The following is a 16905-nucleotide window of genomic DNA, read 5'->3' on the forward strand; positions in this document are numbered from 1 at the left end:
ACGGAGGACTGGAGGCTCCTGCTACAGGCTTGCTGCACAAGGGCTCCCTAGGCAAAAAAGCCGTTAAGTACTGCACTTTCTGGAAATGAGGCATTTATCTCTGTGGCACAAATTACACAGCACTCACGGTTTTTATTGAGACTGTGATTATTATGTATGACTGCTGCGCCTGGGTAGGATGATTGCTCAGGGGAGTGTGCACACTGATTATTGACCCCAGAATATCAATGTTGAGGACAAAATATCAAAATAAGCTTTTGACAGGTAAGTAAGGATAGATTTTGTATACATAGCTCCATGTAGTTGTACGTATGTGGTACATATATTTCAAGGTATATGCATGTGGAGTTAGGAATATTAAATCTATACTTCCCTCTATGCACTTAGCTGCCGATATTTTGACCCTCGATAGCCTATCTTTAATATTTTTGCACCATGATATTCTGGGGGGTCAATATTCAGTAGAACACTCACCACGGGCAGATTGTATCTCATGTACCAGGGTGGGCCTGACAGACAGATTCAACAGAGACTGTGGCCGCTCCACATCTCTGTGCTTTCATGTGACTTTCTACTTGAACGGGGTTGAAGGCATGCCAAGCTCTAAATTGCCACCTTTCAGAGATGTTTCCCAGCCGTTCCGCTAAGCAGTAAACTACCCACATAGTTGGCAATAGGAAAGAGTCGGGACATTAGACTACTAGTGTGTGGCAAGGCACATGCCATGAATGAATACAACATTTGCCTGGATCGTGTAATAGCGGTGTCTAATTGTTTCCTTCTACTCAATAGAATAGCAATATTTGTGAGCAAGATAAATTGCCTTGGCAAGAGCCTTCGGTTTACAGTAGCAGCAATTTCCTGGCAGTTAAAAGTCTGTTGTGACAGTCACTTGGGAGCCATTTGTATAACAATGGTCCATCAGGTATCTAATGGCAGTCAGATTAGCAGCATGATGAATACATTCTAGTATTGATTTCAGATAATACCATCACGGCATTCGTCGGAGTCCGCTACGGCTCCCATCCTGACACGTTGCAGCAGGTCCCATCCTCCTCTGCTGAGATAATGCACTCTTCTTTATTCTAACCAGGAGCTGTACAAATAGTGGTCAACAAAGGGAAGATTAATTTGATCTGTTGAGAATGATTGTGTGTCAGCCATAACTGAAACCTAGGCTGCCGGGGCCAAATAATTAGAGGAATGTTAGAGTGGTAGAGTTCAAAATGTACTATAAAATTGACTTCAAAAAGGTAGTTCAAGTGACAACAAAAGATCGTTGTTGTTTAAAACATATTGCAAATACGGAGGGGCATATTTACAAGAAACTGGTGCATCAGAGCTGCGTCACCCCTGCCCCACCTAAAAACACCAGGGGTGCATCATATTTACAATACGATGCACCACGGTGTTCGTTAGGACAATAGCGTCAGAATTTTTTATGCTATTGTAGCGCTCGGCTGCACTAGCATCAAAAATGTTAATGCTAGTGGAGCAAAGTTCAAGGAGGTCCATAGGTTTCTATGGGTGCCTCATTTTAACGCCTGCTTTGAGTAGGCACTAAAAATTACACAAAAAATGGTGCAGTGAAATCTTGTAGATTTCACTGCACCATTTTTACAAGCCTCCTAGCGATAGAACAGCCCCTTTGCATATATTATGGCTGGGGCAGGCATAATGTGGAGCTAGGGGGTTGCAAAGTGGCACAATGTGAGCATTGTGCCACTTTGCAAATATGGTGTGGCAAAAAAGCCTTCTCAACACCACATTAGTGTAAAAAAAAGTACGCTAATGTGACGCAGGACGGCACTCGGGGCTCATTAATATGCTGCAGAGTCTTTACTTAAAGATACAGTAACTTGCATCTTGCAGCAAAGTACAGGAAGCATGCAGTACAAACTCTCAGCCAATAGATGGCAGGTGAGAAGGATGGGTTGTGGTCCTACTACCCCAGCCACAGTTTTAGGTATGGCTAGAAGCAGCTTTGAATTCCAGTGTCCTCAAGGAAACAGCACACAGTGTAAACAGAAAGGGGGCTGGGGCAGTGCACTTCAGGCATTGTGGTTTTTTCATTCTATTTTGTCTTCAACTTGCTCTTGCTTCTTAAACAAAGCAGCAGCTAAGATATTTGCTTTTGGCATTGGCCTCATTACAACTGGTTATTGGTTGTTTTATCTTCCCAAGCATATTTCATAAACAATACATATGTGCAGGATAAGCGTTTGCTTTGGACAAAATGCATTCTTTATGATATTTATGATATGCCCAAATTTTCCCTTCTACAAACGGTCAAAGCCAACCAGAAGTTATTCATTATTGACAATGCAAGTAATTTATATTACCAAGGAAGATTTTAATATTTATAGGAGTTCATTGAGCATTTGGAGGTGGGTTGTCTAATTACCACTTTTTATGACCATCCCATCCTGAATTATGTTTGACAAAACTGAAATCCATTTCCATGCCCTGAGAAAGCCTGCAGTCGAAATGTATGTCTACTTATTTTTATAGAGTGCTGGTAAATCTTGGCAGCACCAGTACAAGAATGCTAACTACTGCAGTCAAAAATATAATTCTAGTAGCTGGGCCACCCCAGTATTTTATGAGTTGTGTTGTGTTTTTAATGCCCCCGTTAGATAGGGTGTGAAGTCTGCATTCAGGAGCTGTCGACCATGAGGCCTGCACATCAAGATGCTAACATGTAGGATTTTGAAGAATATTAATTTACCGTATGTTAATTAAGAGACAACGCAATTTTAAATTTAATCTACAGATAATTAAACAAAGCTATGGCCTATACAATTTCCTTTCCTCCTTTTCTTTGATTGTAAGGGAAAAACAACGAGCTGATCCATACATTAAAATTTTGAAACTTCCACGTGTTTTTGAAGGTAAAATCTCGTGGTGAGCTAAATGGAAATCCTTCCTGCGGTCTTTGTAAAGCTGACAATCTTTTAATGTTGTAAAGATGGGAGGTTTGCACAAGAGAGGGTCGCAATGAGATCTGCACCTAGGGTACGTCCTTTTTCCCTATGGCACTTCTGAAGTAGGGAGAAGCGCACAGTGACAGGCATGTCGCCCCTTCCAAATATTCAGAAGTGGGACTTCCCCAGTGTGTCTAAACTGATGGCTTCTCAGTGGCAAAGGTTTGTAAACCATGGGTGATCTACATTGGCAGTCTAAAGGCTATAAAAGATTAGTCATTTGAATATGTTTCAGAAGCAGCTGGCAAAAAGCGTTCCTGCTATTTTCTTCAACATAGCACCAATGCTTAATTTGAGACGGTGGTTTCTGGTGCGGGGCACCAGTACTGATTTGTGAGGGCCAGCACTTATGTTTCTGCCTCAAGCATTTACTGCGAGCAAAAGACACATATGAGAAAGGTGGAAGAAGAGAAAAATGAAAAAGCATCAAAAGGGGAGAAAGCAGAAAGCTTCAAGAGAGAGCTGAAGGGGCAGGAACTCACTATAAATGGATTGAAGAGACCAGAGATGGCTTCTGGATTACGCTGTACTGAGTATTCTGCGCTTGCATATTTAAATGCAGCAGCCGCGTGTTTCACAGGAGAGTTTTGGGCACCGGCACGTTTTTATTTACAAATTAAGCACTGCATAGCACTCTGGATGGGTGCGAGGGGAGTGGGAGGACTCAAAGGCTGAGCTGGAGAACGCCTTGTTGTTTTTTATTTTGTGATGGTACACAAAACAATAATGCCCGATTTAGACACCTTTTTTATTGGAATCTCAGAGAGGTTCTCCACTTTCATGGCCTAACAAGAGGAAGGACAAATAAGCAGTAACACTTCCAATGTGTGCAGTGCTCTAAGTAAGTTGTTCATGAGTGACAAGCAAAAAGAGGTGAAAAGACATTTACAAATCTAAAAACATGTAAGAAATTAAATGCATCCTTTCTGTGTTTGACGACGTATGTCGTACCCTGAGAATGTATTATTTATAGGGCGATTGTGTATCATATTGCTTGAAACTAATACATTTAAAAAAGCTACCCTCTGCAACCCTCTTAATGAATGAGAAGAACAGGTCAAGCATCATGAGAATGGATATTTCACACTTGTCCATTATCTGCTGACCATTAATGACCAGCTCTAATTTATAGGGCCTACAACAAATTGTGTATACACAAAACGTATGTCCATATGAAAAAAAGCAGTGAAAGAAAAACCTTACTGGTTAAGATGTTATACAGCCTTGGGCTGTTGTTCTAGGTCATGCTTGGGAAGAAGAAAGCTCAAGTGAGCTTAACATTTCCAAAACTGAGGTCCTGGGACAGAACATGATGGTCAAGATTTACAGTTCCATATTGTGGTGCTCATGAAACACAAAGCAGCGCAACACAAAGCAGGAAAAATGGACCATCAGTTAACTATCATAAACAAAATTATTTTTGTGCACACATTTATTGTGGGTGCAGTGTTAGCCACCTTCCTCTTGTGTATTGATGAAAAGCCATGAACTACAAAGGGGCCATTGTCCAACTCTTGCATCTGTGCTAGCGGGCGTTCTATGTGTAGTTTACCATCTCTTCTGGTGAAACTCTGAAGCTACGTTGATCCTGCTGTCAACTAATCCTTTCCAGTATTAATTGGTAGAGGGTACCAAATCAGCTCACAGCTTTTATTCTCTTTTCAAAATTCCACGTTTGAGTCCCTTGGTAATTTGTGGGTGCGTTTTTAACTGATTGGGTTCTTTTTTCTGTTTTACAAGCAAAAACACCTAACATTAATATTTGTTCTCAGTTCCATTACCAACATTTAACAACATGTTTTTGGGGACATTCCAGTAGCAGCAATACTAGTAGTAGTAGTTGTAGTAAGGAGTAGTAGCTGTAGGAGCATTAGTTGTTCTTGTTGTAGAAGTAGGAGTAGTCGAAGCAGCAATACGAGGAGTAGTAGTTATAAAAGCAGTACAATTTGTTGTAGAAAAAAGTAGGAGTAGTCATTGTAGTAGTAATACGAGGAGTAGTAGTTGTAGAAGCAGCAGTAGTTCTTGTTGAGGATGTCCCCAGGAAAGCCTCTGGCTTTTTCCAAACTAGTTACTCCTATTCCACTAAAGAGGATGCTAAACCTCTAGGTAATCTTTCCATAATCTATGCCTTATATTGGGATGGACTAAGTCACAAATTGGATGTGAGGATAGCCATTAAGACTTGTAAATTCTCTCAAACCCTCATTTCTGAACACAAGGATAATCACAAGAAGTTGCTGGGCAGTACTTAAAAGTACAAATGTTTTGCTGTTTTATAGGTTTTCTAGTAATGAGCTACTGTTGCTCAGTTCTCTTAGGAGACTGTTTTGAGCTTCCATAGCACAAACTGGGAATATGTGTGCTCCTTTAGGGCTTAGTCAATCAGGTGTTTTAGAAACTGGCTCTCTAGTTGGCAGAGATATGCACCCTGTCCAAGTACGGACCACAATCCTAAACAGGGTAAATCAGATACACAACCTACACTAACCTGTGCTAATCCTCTGGTAGCTTGGCACAGAGCAGTCAGGCTTAACTTAAGAGGCAATGTGTAAAGTATTTGTGAAACAATTAATTACAGTAACAGTGACAAACACCACCAAAATACTTCACACATTTCACTGAGTAGAACAAGACCAAAACAACAAACATCCAATCAGTAGGAGTCGAGATATGATTTTTTAAAGATTAAGGCCCGTATTTATACTTTTTTTAGTGCCGCATTTGCGCCGCTTTTTGACGCAAAACGGCGCAAACCTACAAAATACAATGGCATTTTGCAAGTTTGCGCCGTTTTTGCGTCAAAAAACGACACAAATGCGGCGCATAAAAAGTATAAATACGGGCCTAAATCCAAAATAGTGCTTAGAAGACACTAAAAGTTACTTACGGTCGCGAGGGACCAGTGCAAATCTAAAATCCAGGCTGACCACAATTGAGGGATGGAGCAAAGCATCAACGTTGAGGGCATGATGCGTCGGTATTTTCCATGCAGTCGGTTCACTGCATTATCGTCAGGCTTCACTTAAGTGAATGCGATAAGTCATTGTTGAGCTGCGCAGGGCATCGCAGAAGGCCCTAAGTACAATCTGGCTGCTGTAATATCAATAATAGCAATAGAAGATAAAAGATAATACTCTTTCAAACCAAAGTCTATGGGCTTGTATTTATGAAAAAAGGTCTGCAAAGAGGCTGTGGGCCATGGATTTAGAGCAATGTTTGGAACTAAAATGTAGTTTACATGTCTCAGACTGTACTAGCATCATCCATCTTTTATGCTTACTATAGAGAGGAGCACCAAGCGTTTTTTACAAAACTGTTCCGCAATTCACACCTTCATAACTATCTTAAATTGTATTGCTATTACCCTTTGTTAGGTTGATTGCAACAAAGCGCCCAGTGGTCAATAGCTACATGTGTATAGCGCGTTCATGTGGCAGATGGAAAATAGAATGACTCACTTTACAGAACCCTTTGAATAATAAACTCATATAAATCCATTCAGAAGGGTTGTTTGGCCACCTGCTTGCAGATTATTAGAGTTTGGTCCATATGAATTGAGAAACAAGAAACATTTGTGTGTTGATTTACTTATTTTTGCAAAGCATCATGAGCATTTTTATGGGCTAAGCAATAAAACAATAGCACATATATCAATAGCAGATTGGGTAGAAAAATATGTGGCATGATAGGGTCAGAGGTTGGTTAAAGGGAGAGGGTAGCAAGACAATAAACTCGTGGATTTTGTTGACCTTTTTGGTTTGAATTTAAGGAAATAGATTTGAGATTATGTGATCTGTGAAAATGCACGTCCAACAGCTGAGCTATCACTGAGCACAAGCAAATGAAAATCCCAAGCCTTAACCCTTCACCAGCAAAGTGATACACCCAGAGCTCAAAGAATAAAATGATGCCACCTAGCTGAAAATATGACTCAAACCCAAGATCTGTAATACGTCAACACAAGCTGAATTACACCATACTCTGCTATGGTAACCCCAGACCTTGTGGGCAGTCATCAAGGTGCCAACAATACCATGAGGGCATATTAGTGGAGAATGTGCAATATACAGATGCAGATAACATAACCTAACAATGTAATGTGACAAAGCATATCATAGCACTGACACAGATGTCTAATCATTTTGACGGACAGCATAGTATTACGTGTGGTGACCCCTATTACACATGGGATGATAATTCAGTTTCACAGTTTCCTTAATGTGCATTTTTAACGGTCAATTTGTGTTATGTCATGTTCAATTTTGTTGTTATCATGCAAGGATTATGCTATTGTATTTTGTTTAATCAAAAGGTATTATATTGAAAGTGAGACATTCAGCCTGCCCTTCTTTTTTCAAAATGGGCACCCGCTTTTGTCTTGCTGTTTTGGGTAATTGATTGTACTATGGAGTCAGGTCTGAAACTGCGACTTAGCATTCATGTTCACAAACAGATTCATCCATCTGGAAACAGTGGCATCTGTCGAGTAATACTCTGGTGCATAACGAATACGAAAGTGGGTACCTGTCCTCAAATAACTTCTCATGACATCTGTTGACTTCCAATACGGTTATTATGATTGCGTGGAGACATTGAGTTCAGTGAGCATGTCACTGTTTTCAACGTAATGTGATCAATAATGCGAGAAGTGTGTAATAACATGAATTGCGTGAGTTTTATTTACTAACTTCAAGATTTCCTTCCTTTCCCACAAGCTTCCATAGTGACTGTCATACATCTTGTCAACAATATTGTTGACAATATAGAAAATGAAGGTATTTACTTTTTCTGCAATATTGTCACTTATTTCAGAGTAAATTTATTTTACGATAGCTTCATTTGATTTTCTTAAGGCATGACTATATCAATTAAAATGAGCAAGATACCCTTTACATGTATTACAGCTGTGGGTACATGTCCTATATAGAGCTTTTCTAGTTTCTGTTTAATTATATTAATAAAGGCATGCATAGTGCGTCATTATTTGGAATGTTATTTTGAAAGTATTATTATTTTTCACTAAACAACTTAAACAGGTATCTTTCCGTAAGAAGCATGCAGCCGTGATGCTTTGTATAGTGACACATTTTGTCTCCTATAAATGGACAACCTTTTATTTTTCACTTTAAACCAAACAGTGTCTGTAATGGATCAAGGACAGAACTACAACAAAGGTGACTTTCAGAACCCATGTCTGGCCTGCTACATTGCGTGTTTGGCTAGTGTGTTGATGGACACTTTCCTCGATCTCTTTGTTTCCACACCTTGCATGTGTGCAATGTGTTTTGTACTATGGTCAGCTTTGACAGACAAATGCTCTTTTCGTGTCCAGCCTGTTTTAACAGCACATGCAAACATCCCACCAATATTTTATTGTGCACGTTTTTGTATTCTTCATTGAACGGTAACAAGTGTCGGATTTAGTCAATATAACCAAGTTTACATTACAGCTTAACAATAATTGTATGAAATGTATGCTCGCGCGCACACACACACACACATACACTAACCCCCCACACACATATATATAAATATGGAAATTGTGGTTAACATGAAGCACCCTTGGATGTACTGCAATAGAAGTTAGCACTCATTTGATGACATATGAACTGATAACATTTTCAAAACTCATTAGGAATTGCCAAGTATGACCCAAGTGCTTATGTTTATTTTCTAACATAATGTGTATGTGTTAACCATATGTTCCCCCTAGAAGGATATCTTGGCACGGAAACAAGAGACATTTATTGTTACCAACTCAATGGTACACATTATATTGACCTCAGAAAAATGATTCGTTTGTGGATGCAGCAGGCTTTGAACCCGTGCCGCAGGTCAAACACAGGTCCCTGGAGGGGATGTGTTTGTTCACTCAGCCACCAAACACTTCTGTTTCTAAATGCTTGGCAAAAGTAGATAAACAAGGCATCCCTTTCACACACACTACTGACATATATCCGAAACTGCAAATCACTGTGATATTTTTGCTTCAGATGTTTGCTTGCTATGTTATGCCCTAATACCTTTTCTTTTTCTCGTATTGGAAGCATGACTGATAAAACCCCAGCATGCTGAACATTGTTTGCTTTGCATGCTGAGCCTTTTTATTAATATTGTGGATTCATAATATTTTGTTTTAGCAGCTACACGCTACTGGATTTTCAATTTGCTCTGATTCTAGAAAACTGATTTTCTTTTCTCTTTTAACAGCGTATCACTGGGACACCTCTGACTGGATGCCGAGTGCTCGCTTGTCTGACATCGAGGAGGCACCTACCTATGAGGTGGGAGATGCTTCCTCTGCCCATCGCGGGAGTTCAAGGGAGCTAGAAACAGATTACTACCTGGGAGGCTTTGACATTGACAGTGACTACCCACCTCCTCAGGATGAAGAGTTTTTGAACCATGACCAATTGCCACCACCGCTTCCTGAGGACTACCAGGATCACTATGACACCCTCCCCACATCGCAACCCATATCTGTAGCAAGCACTCTAAGTCCAGACTGCAGACGGCGGCCACAATTCCATCCAAGCCAGTATCTTCCCCCGCACCAACTCCCCATTGAGACGGATCCAGCCGGGTCTCAGACTGGACACACATTTAGTACATTTGGTGGTGGACTGAGTCACAAAATGGACACTGCCACTGCTGATAACATGTCCTTAACCTTGCACAATTCTATGGACACCTCCTCGTCAGATGTTTCGGCAATCGGTGGTTTTGATGATGCTGAAGTAGCCATAAGTGACTTTGAGAGCATAGAAGAGCTTAACCTGGATCAAATTCACATTCCTTTTGTGGAAACACAACATCAGACACAAGTGTAAAGAAGACTTTGGGGATTTTAGGGATGGGGTGTCCATGCGCTAATCAAGGTACATAATGAAGCTTGAACTGTTTAAGCAGGAATATTTTGCATATTATTTTGATGAAAGATAGGTCCTGGCACTAAAAAGGACACTTGCTTAAAATATATGCCACTAACGTATTGCTAAAAGTTAGCTGACAATCCTTTTATTATCTTCCTTGTATTTATTTGAAAGAGTTCCATTCAATTTCTGCAGCAAAAACCATTTCATCTTTAAATATTTGGAGTAGATGTCAAGGATTTCATTCAATATTCAGTTACTTTCCACCAATGTACTGTTAAGGATGTTACTGTGACGTGTCATGGTGGTATTTACATAGGGGCATGAAATAATACAAACTGAAAGAGTTGTAAATAACTTAAAGAGACAGTCAACACTAGAACATTGCAGCAATTCAGACTTTATGGATGAACATTCAAAACCTAGATACTATAGTAGAATATAGTGTTAGTAACAAGTCACCTCAATAAGGTCATTGAAATGTAACTTGTGCAATCATTATAACGAACAGTCATTCTGATGTAGAATTCACTCCTTGGGTCACTATGTCAATCTATCCTTGTTCAGCATTTTTTGTTGTATACCGGTGCACATGCTTCCTTAGTTAGGCTCTTTCAAACCTTAGTCATTACGAGTGGCCCAGGCCCGCACCCGGTTAGTTCTCATGACTGGAGAAAACATTACCTGGGGTCCCAATAATTCCAGGGATGCAGAGTTGGGAGTACATTGAGGCATCTCAGAGAACTGAGGAATTACCAGCTGATTTTACGTCTGAATTATTTGGTATGCTACCTTCTTCATTGTAGTTTCCCTTTAAGTTTTGTGGCTACTTTGAACAGCTTAAAGCTCCAGGGGAAGAATGCTTGGTACATGTTAGGGAAACTTTTGTAATGAGGGCCTTAAAATGATTAGTTTACATTTGTATCACCTAGTAGACTCCCCTATTGGTTAACTGTTCTGAGGGACAAAATATTGCCATACTTTAGATGATGCATTTTGAAAATGAAGATTTTAAGGGATGTTGGTATGCAGGAGAATATGCAATGCCAATCAGAGGTCACCGTACGGTGTGATCCTTACCATAGCAATACATTACCATTATACAGTTGCCATATTTGACTAGGATATTACTGCTGTTCCTACAAGTGATGGTATTCTGAAGTCGGATATTTAGTGTTATGATAATAGATTTTCTCTTTTTTTTTATTTTGAAAATGTCCACTCTTCAATTATGGCTTGAGAATTGAAAGATCCTGAGTTAGTTCCTTGAGCTTCCTTTTTTATCTGTGATGATATTGCTCCAACTTATATTGACCCTGCACAGCATTTTCCATTTGCACAAATGCAAAAGCTCATAAATGCGTATTATTCAACCGAAAGTGTCCCTCAGGTCAAGCAATTTGGTTCAATGGTATAGCTGTAAGCAAATGTTCTTGAAATGAGAAATCCAAGCTGTCTGTAGTTCCTAGGTTTGGGGCCGGCTACTTCCTCCTATTTCTATAATGTTGTATGTTGGCTTCCATTACAAGAAAACCAACAAATATGTTTTAGTGACGTTTGAAAGTTGGTAGTTTTAAATGTGAAAAAATACCTATTACATTCAACGCTACTGTGTATGAGTGTGTCAACATGGGAATAGGTAAATCTTTCAGAGAAAATTGACCCAGTTTCTTTTTAGCAACAGAGTTCTGGTACTTAACAACAAGGACAAAAAAGCCACTGAAATAGGAAAAGTGTTATGGTAAGTAGGTAAAGAGTATGTGTTATACCTTGTCATGTTATTCTACACACACTCAACAGTTTGACAAGGCATCATTGTGATGAGATACAAAAGTTACTAATATTTTTAAACTCCATTAAGAGCAACATGCATGTTTCTGATTCTTCTTTTCTACAAGTGTTTTGCCTATTATATTTAATAGATGGGCAAATAACAACTTTGAATACAGCAAGGATCCGTGCTGCAGAATCAAACACAAACACGTGCAGTACAGCTTCTTTCTGTTAAATTCTAGTTTTCTCTTTCACACTTAAAAGCTCCTTAGTTTCATAATGGTGCGGACAGACAGACGGCCACATACCTTATTTCTCACAAAATTAACTAAAATGGCTACTCACAGTGCAGGAAAATTGCATTATCAATACAAAGATCATATAACATACAGCACCCAAACGGAAATATGATCCTGGTTGACCTCTAGTCCTGAGTGTTTTCTGTTATCTGGGAACCAGGCACCTGGCTTTAAGACAAAGTGTACAATGTAAGCGTTTTGAACCTTAAAACGAAACAATATTAAAGCAAGAACAGTGTAAAATGCAATACAGTGGACCACCAAAAATCACCTCTAAAAGGTGTGAAACAGCTTCCATGTTGATGTAAATGTACTATTCCTTCTAGAGGCCGAACATTAAACGTGTGTGTGTGTTTGTGTATTAGAAACCCTCTTAAGAGAAATACTAATGAAATACATATCTATATGAGATGCTCATAAACGTAGCCCGCATTTTGTACAGTGGTGAAAATTAAATCAACTATACATATATATACTGTGATTTACTTCACAAACATATGAAAAGACAATAACTGTAATATTTGATCAGAAGTACAAAAGCTCCTTAACAAGATATTCCGTTGCCAGTTGCAATTCTTAGGGATTCTTTGACCAAACAGAGGTAATAGATCATTCAGCACTGAGCAGACAGTCTATTTAAAGTGGATTAAAAGAGTGTTTTGCTTGGCTAAATGTTATATACTCCTATATGCCCAGAACGTTTCGGAATTCACCACCAGACGTTCGAGTGTGGCCTCTTATGCTACTTGCCCAAGCGGAACCTAGGGTGGGAGGTCTTGAGTGAGCAGTTTGCCTCCATATCTGACTCTGCAACATGTAGCATATAAGGTTAACCTTTAAAGTGCCTATTCTGTTGTTATATTCCAAGAACTTTGGCAAAATTAAGAAAAAATAGCAAGAAGCTATGCCCATGTGTATCCATGCCAAGTGGTTAAAATGAGGGCTGTATGCCATCATGCGCGTTCTATGACATGGATCTTTTCCATTTGCACATCCTCAGATCAGCAGTGAAAATAGTGTTCTAACCTCTGCATATTTTTCTTATGCCAGTATAAAATAATTGTAAAACTGTACCAAAGTTTGTGAACTGGGCCTTAAGTCTGATACTCCCAATATAGAAGGAACTGGTTATTTCATGTTCAAACTGCATCCGTACAGAATATGAACGAGTGTTTTTTATTTTGCATGTGGGTGCGGATTGAAATACTAAGCATAAGCAAAGGAACCTTATATACTTTACTTGGCCATTTTAATACAGAAATTGCACTTTTTCATAATAGATGTATACTTGCCGCAAAAACATTGCCACTCAGGAATGGTGAAGTAATCAAAGATGTCAGATTCATCTCCAATATGCGCTCATAGTTCACTAGTGCCCTGGTTTATTAATGGTGAAATGTGTTTGAAATGTTACATTGCTGCATAGTTGCAATCCGATTTACAAACGTTTACTCTCAGAATCAGTCATATGTTGGCATTGATCAGCCACAAGCACTTGGATAAATTGGAAAATATGGGAACATGTAGCAAAGGATTTTTAATGAAACCCATCCTCAACAAAACTGCTGTGTTTGCCTCAGCACTGAGGGTTACAAAAAAAGTGATGAACAGAATGCTTGAATAAGTCTGAGTCACTGGTCATTACCCGTGACTGCATCCCAGACCAGCCCAAACAGCCAAGCCAGGTCCCCTCTGATCTGGAACACAAGGAAGCCAAAACTGGTTTAAACCTACTTGGACTTCTTGGGTTGGGGGTAGCTTTAGCAGCAGCATCCTGTTTCATAACATATGGAAACTTAGCACACTTTGGAATATCCACAGTGAACAGCATTAGCTCTACAAAAAGGCCAATTACTAGTATGAGCCTAGCATAGAAAGGATGGATTATTCCCAAATATTCACTATGGGCCATAGGAATGCTTTGTGTTTGCTTCCTAGGTTTGCAAAACATTCTGCTGTTGCTACCTGTCCTGGGCAGGTACAAAATCATTTCCACAGTAGAATTAGTCCATAACATGTTTTTCAGGCAAAAGAGTGGTTTGAATCCTACTACAACATGATGCCCCCCAAATATTGCTGTGATGGGAATATGTTTGTAGGCATAATTGGGCCACACTAGATTGTAAAATAAGGAAATTTACTTTTATAGGCTTCCTCCTACATTTCTGATATTTCGGATATTTGGTAGATTCACTAAGAACCCCAGGAGTATTTCTGACTGTTGTAGATGTTCAGTATTCCTATTGGCTGATATCTATGAATGCTCATGAGTACGTCAGGTGGAAATGTGCATTTGGACATTTAAGTATTGTCCTCTATTTGATTCTACAGAGAAAACCCTTTTCGTACCGAGCAAACACTTTTTCCTGCACCCTGTGACAAACATCATCTAGGTCAACCATGTTAAGAGCAATTTTACAAGCTTTACTAGGGGGTCTCTCTTCTTTGACTTTGTCGGTGCATCACTCCCAATTACTAGGACCAGGCTGTTCATTTTCTGCAGCCTAGCCTACGAATATGTCACTGCACAATGCACGAGACATCTGCCCAGTACAAAATAAACACACCTTGTGCTCAAACACGTAGCATGGTATTACATAATCATTATAGAGCTCATGTTCCTGGATTTCAACTGGTGCAAATCATCTGTGTTACATGCATGCACAAAGCTAATTTGGAGCATATGCAGAATAGATGTTTGACCTAAGTAGGTCCTTACAAGAATAAGCAATCCAACAGCCCCCTTTTTCTATTTCATGTAAAAATGTATAGGTTTGGGAGACATATGTCCTTAATATATCAAAATGCCTTAATCTGGCCTGTTCGTGGTATATGACATTTAGGTCCAGATTTAAGAGGGCCTTGCCCCTCATTAATGTCATTTTTTTTTTTTTTGCACTAATGTGGCCCAATGAGACCAAAATCGCTGCACTAGATTTACAAAGTGGCGCAATTCATGCATTGCGACACTTTGTAACCCTTTGCGCCATATTATGCCTGCACCAGGCATAATGTATGCACGGGGGCGTTCCCCCATTGGGGGGGGGGGGCAAAAAAATGGCACAAAGAAATTTAGAAGATTTCTTTGTACCATTTATTTGCAGCATTTTTAACACCTGCACAGAGCAGAACATTATTTATAATGGGCCTCAATGTTGATGCGAGTTCCCTAACTACTGACAGGGTGCGCCGTATCTTAAATATGGCACACACATGGTGGCGTTAGGGGGGCGCTAAGGGGCTCTAGAAAAGTGTTGCTGCACTGGATGCAACACCACTTTTCTTAAATCTGCCCCTTAGTTTACACAACTCTTTAGACTATTTCCGATTATAAACTTATATTGATAACATAGAGCAGCATCAGGCCAGACCCAGTATGTCCACTATCATATGTAAGGGCCAGGTGAGTTGTCATTACTTGACATTGATATATTAGGCAAGGTACTCTGTCTACATGTTTTGCACAAACTGTAGAAAGGAGTAACATGCACTTTGGAAAAAACAAAATTTCTTCTGTGAATCAAAATATCTTTAGAGCTTCTGCATTTTTCCCAGAATACCCTAATACTGTTAGGCTTTGGTGGGACAAGCCATGTATAACACACCAGCAAGTACTTAGGACCACATAAAATATTTAAGTGCAAAATAAAGCACATGCATTGTGAAATTAAGTCAATTACTAAGCCATTTTCATTTAAAAATCAGCACACCACTTAGACCTTGTCGTACAAATGTTGCCATTATTTCATTGATTTTGAGTTCTGAAAGGAATCTTAAGTGCACTGAAAATGATGAGTATTATGTAACATCTAAAACATTAGAGAGCTCAAGATTATCTGGAATAAGACAGCTGGTAAATTCCTTTTCCCATAGCAAATAGCAATATATTTATGGAATTACAAAAGGCCATAATTAGTTGTCTGTATTAGTGTTAAAGAAGTGTTAAACCTGTGATAGAGAATTTCCCTTAGACTAGTCTGTGCTCAGTCAAGTGTGGGATAGTGGATTCACTATTACTTTACACATTTTTACGGTCATACTACTTCATTTCAATTTGTGACAGTTGTGTTTTAGAAACAAAAATTCTTCCCTTTAGGCACTGTTATTGGAAGGATTGTCCTGTAAATTTTTCTCTATTGTAAACAAACTGATATGTAAAGATGTATGTGTTGGTGTTTAAATTGTTTGTAAAAATATGTATATAGTGGTTTACATTTTCAAGGCTTTTGTAGATATTTGATGCCTATCGGTTATTTCAAATGTATGTTTTGTTCTGAATCAAACAATTGTTGTCAAACACAATTCTACACTTTCAACATGGCAAAAGATGTAGATTTAAAAATGGTACTATTTTTAGTTACAAATGTACTGTAATCTTTCATTTGGCTATGCTCACTCATTTAACTATTTTTGTTAGGAAAATTCTTTTTTATTGAATTTTTTAACAATTGTGTTTTGCACAGATACTAGGTAAAAGGTTTATATGCCATTTCAATGAATTCTTGAAGGATGTTACTTTTTTGCATCACAAAAGAATTTATGCAAAAGGGAAATAAATCACTTCAAGTGAATTTTGTCCCTCTGACAAAGATTATTGCTCCTATGTGTACAATATATATTGCTGTCAGCAGTATTAAGTCTTGTGTTATTTTCTTTAAAACCAGTGTACAGGTTTTTAACTGCCAGAATTTGCTAAAAGTTGATGGACAAAACAAATTTTGAAGTTCAATAAACAGTGGAATATTTTTATTTTTAGTGTTTGTTTCTGTCTTTGATATACTTCTCATGCAACAGTAGTATAAAAAAATGTATAATTTATATACTTTAATGATTGTCCGTGGAGTCAATATTATGATTTAATATTTTAGTAAAATCCGTCCTTCCTTACAAAATAATGCTATAAACGTACGGACAATTGACATTGATTGGCTAAAGGGGACAACTAACTAATGAACTGCTACAAAATTTTGAAAAAAC

The 16905-nt window shown here is 38.8% G+C and overlaps 1 protein-coding gene across 4 annotated transcripts in view; it reads left to right on the forward strand.

Moving 5' to 3' along the window:
* Nucleotides 1–16677, forward strand: part of FAT3 (FAT atypical cadherin 3) — a 651131-nt gene extending 634454 nt beyond the window's left edge. For 2 of the 4 annotated variants that reach the window (XM_069204015.1, XM_069204016.1), the window contains 3 exons: nt 7700–7759; nt 8123–8158; nt 9195–16677. In XM_069204015.1, coding sequence (XP_069060116.1) covers nt 7700–7759; nt 8123–8158; nt 9195–9814 — 716 coding nt within the window. In that variant the 3' untranslated portion in view covers nt 9815–16677. The remainder of the gene's footprint in view (nt 1–7699; nt 7760–8122; nt 8159–9194) is intronic. The other 2 variants (XM_069204017.1, XM_069204018.1) reach the window with 1 other exon arrangement.
* The last annotated feature ends 228 nt before the right edge of the window (nt 16678–16905 follow it).

Source organism: Pleurodeles waltl, chromosome 8, assembly GCF_031143425.1.
Source record: "Pleurodeles waltl isolate 20211129_DDA chromosome 8, aPleWal1.hap1.20221129, whole genome shotgun sequence".
NCBI lineage: Eukaryota > Metazoa > Chordata > Amphibia > Caudata > Salamandridae > Pleurodeles > Pleurodeles waltl.